General features: G+C 38.7%; 1 protein-coding gene across 1 annotated transcript; it reads left to right on the top strand.

Annotated features, from left to right (window-relative positions):
• Positions 1 to 212: 212 nt before the first annotated feature.
• Positions 213 to 1248, top strand: LOC131880394 (uncharacterized). The gene is made up of 3 exons (XM_059227022.1): positions 213 to 551; positions 622 to 827; positions 881 to 1248. The coding sequence occupies exons 1-3, from the start codon at positions 273 to 275 to the stop codon at positions 1146 to 1148; spliced, it is 753 nt and encodes a 250-aa protein (XP_059083005.1). The 5' UTR covers positions 213 to 272; the 3' UTR covers positions 1149 to 1248.
• Positions 1249 to 4688: the final 3440 nt, after the last annotated feature.

The following is a 4688-nucleotide window of genomic DNA, read 5'->3' as shown; positions in this document are numbered from 1 at the left end:
TCTTGGAAAAAATAATTAAGAAAATGGAAATGACATTGTGATTGTTGGTAAAATCTCAGATGATTTCAAAACGTTTGTGCTTGTTCATCCATTCTAAGAGATACACTTTGGGTCAAAAGTCAAGACATATTAAGTGGAATGATAACACTATCATTTCCGTGGAAACAATATTATTTACTTTTATTTGTTATCAAGATTCAATCCTCCAGCCTATATTCATATCAGTAGTAAGTTGACACTCAGTACTGCAACACCTCCCATCAGAAGTTGCCATGATATCACACTTTGTCTGCCTGGCCTTCATGGCCACCACAGCCTTTGCTTCTTCCTCCAAGCCCTACATGTACCCACAATCCAGAAAATCCCTCCAGCAAGAGAACCAATATTTGGAGTGCTATGCCGAACCAGGAAACACGGGAAAGCATTTCAGGTTCCTTGACTACGCTCCAAACCTTGCTTCCTATGATCTCGACAATGTGGTCAGCTCCTGCTGCTTCAACGGCATCTGGATCCTCTACGACGAGACCGATTACAACAGTAATAACTTCGGGGTAATCATGGAGTTTAGGGTTCTGTTCGTGCATTGAAACTATTAAAGCTTTGCTTGTCAAATTTATCCAGGCTGCTGTGTATAATGGATGGGGTGAAGGTTATTGTACCGATTTTGATGCGACCTTCGATAACTTGGCATCGTCTGTCCGCTTTTCTGGTGCCCCTGATGGCTACAAACAGGATACCATCAACTTTTACGAGGGCAAATACTTCATGGGACAAGAGCAATACTTTTATGACGATGCTCCACAATTCGATGCCGACAACCTTGGACAGTACGTGGCACAATTTTCGGTCTTGCTGTAAATACTTATTATTTTGTTTCCAGATCCGTGATTGTGACTGGTTGTTCTCCATGGACCATCTATGAATATGATAACTACCAAGGTGAATCAAGGTGTTTGTACCCAAGTGACACGGCCAATTGCTACCCAAGCTTTTATGCCGAGCCTTCTGACCTTGGGTTGTTGGCCTCTCAAGTGTCTAGTACGAGGAAAGGATGTTTCTCCAAAAATATCGTTCATGGCAAGACTATTTATCCTGCTAATGGATCCTCCAAGTTGCAACACTCTTTGCAGTTTTCGGGTGAAAATTGATCGATTTCTTCTTGTATAAAAACCCTATGGACATATACTCGGATTATTGTATATGCACTGTGCCTACACCGAGACTCAGAAATGCATGATAATCAGCATCTTTGATTGTTTAAGTTTTTATATTTGAGTTTGATCAAGAGCAAAGTGAACTTGAGCACCAATAACAAAGAGCAAATTTCAATCTTGGAGTATGAGCATAGGCTTTGCCGAGTTAATTCGGACTTAAGAATATAATACTCGATTGTGGTTGGATGTACGGCAGTGAAGTCATATACATTTTTCTGAAATCTTGATTTACTTTCCTTAGTATTAGATAACCAACACTGATAAATCCTGTACAGGTATGGGTGGAAAATATATTTTCTTTTTTCACGGGCTTTTCTAACCGCAACAGGGAGTATAATCCCCAGTACCATCAAAATGAAAGGCTGTAATTCGTTTATTTGTTACCTTTCATTCTTTATATGATATTTGGTCTACCAACGAATTTGAGTTGGCAGACCGAGCTAGTCCTTGAATGAATTGATCTGGAATGCGATCTAAAAATTTGTCCCAGTCTGACTTGAAAGATGCAACCGGATCAACATGGCCTACGTATTCCTTACGGATATTAGAGGGAAGCAAATTTAACAATGAAGGAGCCCAGAAAGAAGAGAACACGAATTCATTGTTCAAACTAGCTTAGATTCTTGAAGGTGCTCTCAAAACGCATATTAAGCCTTTACGGTCACTACAATTGACCCTAAATCCTGGGTTGGGACAAAGCTCATGAATGCTTTTGAAAACGTACAATATCAGATACTTTCGTACCTTCTCTGAATACTGTACAATCCCAACCGTTCTAACCTCTCCCAATACGAGAGCTCTCTCATATCTTCAATGTTCCTAGTAAACATCTTTGGACCTGCTCGAGCTTTTGCAAAACTGCTGAACTAATTGGAGCCCAAATGGGAGAGGCATATTCAAGATGCGGCTGAACAATCGCTTGTGTACAGAGTTAGCATCGTGACACTATCTCTGGACTTAAACGTGCGATGTATCCAACCACAGGTTTGAAAAGCTTTACCAACTTTCAACTGGATATGCTCATGGAACTTTCCATTATCTTGGAGGACTACACCTAAATCCTTCATGGATGAGACCTGCTGAATGCCCTTACCTTCATCATCTAATAGTAGAGTGTTCAATGGGGTCTCAGAATGTTACATAACAAATTTCCAGAATAAATCAATTGTTAACCAGCATTTGTGAATCATAATTTTTGCTTCATTTACGCAATTAGTAATAAATGGGATAAAAAACAAAAATATTTGCAAATGCTTTTGCTTGTTTTCAGGACTTTTAACGTCACTGAGGTACCAACATTTGTTTTCAATAAAATATCACTGCCTTGATGCATAGATTTCAAGACTCTGGTTGTTGGACAACCGACCACTCGGCTGGTAAAACAGTCCATGGAGTACGGCAGTAGTGGAGTGGAAAGCTCTCTGAAACCTCGCTAGAAGACGTTTCAGTTTTGCATTACCGCCTAATCGAGTGCTTAAACATGAAGATGGAATTCATTGAGCACTCTCTCAGCGGAAATGTGTCTGATCAGGAGGTAACGCATAACTCTACAAAACCTCGCTAGAAGACGTTCGATCTTCGACCGAGCTTTCCACTCCACTACTGACGTACTCCATGAACAGTCCAATGGAAGGTCTCCTGGGAATTGATCACAAACTGGTTTATTGTTCTGTTTAGTCAACCGAGTGGTCTGTCGTCTGACTTCCAGTGTCTAGAGATCTATGCTTGATGGGAGTGAGCTTTCTCCTTAACCAGTGTTGTTGAAACATGTTTCAACCTCCAACAAAGTAATCAGAGCGCATTAAGTAAAGGCTTTTAAATGAAGTTTCAGATTAGATTTCTTTTGTTCCAGGCCCAGACCATTGAACCTTACAATCCTTAAAGTTCCTCTTAAGACGTAGAACGTAGAGCGGGATTGCAGTTGCAGTATAAATGATGAGGGAATTATGTAAAACGTATATATAGGCGATATTTCGGCATTTTTTTTGCTTTTTACCCGTAGAAAGGAACGCGCTTCAAACAAATTGATTAATGTGGTGTAACATGAATACTCATCAACATGCATGAACCTTATCTTTATTTAAAAAAAATCTATTGTTGGAACTCTTAATCGGTTCTTGAATTTCTTCTTATTAACTTTTCGGAAAAGGGGAAGATTTGCTGTACGTAGTTTTGCTGTTTTTTGGATCGTTTCTTTCTGCTGCCCTCAAAATTTATTGAAAGTGAGATTACCACACCCTAAAAGTTGCGGAAGTCTCTTGGGAGGGCTTTGTAGCACAAATTGTCAGATAATCGAAATATTTTTAGAATAATTGTGGTGGCTGATTGGGATTTTTTATTTACACTCAGGAGCCAGCAACACCTTAGAGAGAAAGGCCTACCGAATGGAAAAAACGCCACATTGGGCCCACATTTTCCCAAAACAAATGTAACAACAAATTTGCGACATCAGAGCCCTGTTTTTAAACGCCCTTACCTCGGAGTTACGGCTTGGACGTGGCTCAGAACGAGCATCTACTCGACACTTCGGTTAGTTTTTCAAGATTTTGATATAGAATAATGTCCGAGCACCAAACTCCGAGGTAAGACCTCAATGAAACTCGCCTTTGAAGTGTTATTGTCAAGTGATCCAATACAGAAACATAGCAAGATGCCATTTCATTTTGGACATTTTGTGAACCAGCCCAATTGACTTCTCATTTCATGTAAAACTAAATATCCAGACTTCTTTCATAATTCTACACCTCTTGAAATTTGAAATAGGCTTTCAAATTTGTGTGTTGCCCTTGGCCCATGAAAAGTTGATCTACGTTATTGCTCCAGAAAAACCAACAACGATTAAGTCAAATTTGACTTTTTCATTCTTTTTGTTCAATCAAAACAGGTCAAAATTGTTGATAAATTTTAAAGAACGTTGAGGGCTTTTGGAATAGCTAAGAAAACAAACGTCCTCAACGTTGTTTGTATAACGTTGTTTTTTCTAGGCTATTGTAAATTTTGCATTATCTCAAGAAGAATGTTCAAATGATGTTCTGTCATTGACTATTAGAATAACAAACGTACAATCATGATCCTATAACTGTGCTTGCTTCTTATGTTATTGTTTTCACAAATCGTTAGTCAGGCAATATATATTTTGGTTTACAGTCCCTGTTAAGGTTATTTAGGCATTAATCACCTCAAAGGTTTTTACAGGGTGATTTTGTTTCGTAGACTTGGTAAATGCTGTTTGAGAGTTATTTGGTCCCCATTAAAGCAAATTGGTTACCTCAGCTTGAGGATTTGACTTTTTACTCAATTTGGGCCAAACATTCATACTTTAAGTTACTCTCAATCCAGTTCTTATGTTTACGCATGAATAAAACTAAAAGATAACGATTCTTGGTACTCGAACATTCAAAACAAGCTGAATGACAACATTCATTCGTTTGTGTGAAGGTGATAATCAAGATAGGTAAGCATATAAAGCTTGAT

This window comes from Tigriopus californicus, chromosome 5, assembly GCF_007210705.1.
Source record: "Tigriopus californicus strain San Diego chromosome 5, Tcal_SD_v2.1, whole genome shotgun sequence".
NCBI lineage: Eukaryota > Metazoa > Arthropoda > Copepoda > Harpacticoida > Harpacticidae > Tigriopus > Tigriopus californicus.
Note: the sequence above shows the minus strand (reverse complement) of the source record. Positions and strands in the feature narration are given on the sequence as shown.

Bases quoted from the DNA above. Each gene is read 5' to 3' on its own strand.
- LOC131880394 (XM_059227022.1), top strand. From the start codon at position 273: ATGATATCACACTTTGTCTGCCTGGCCTTCATGGCCACCACAGCCTTT. The intron at 552-621 runs GTAATCATGGAG...AAATTTATCCAG, and splicing joins ACAACAGTAATAACTTCGGG to GCTGCTGTGTATAATGGATG. The intron at 828-880 runs GTACGTGGCACA...TTTTGTTTCCAG, and splicing joins GATGCCGACAACCTTGGACA to ATCCGTGATTGTGACTGGTT.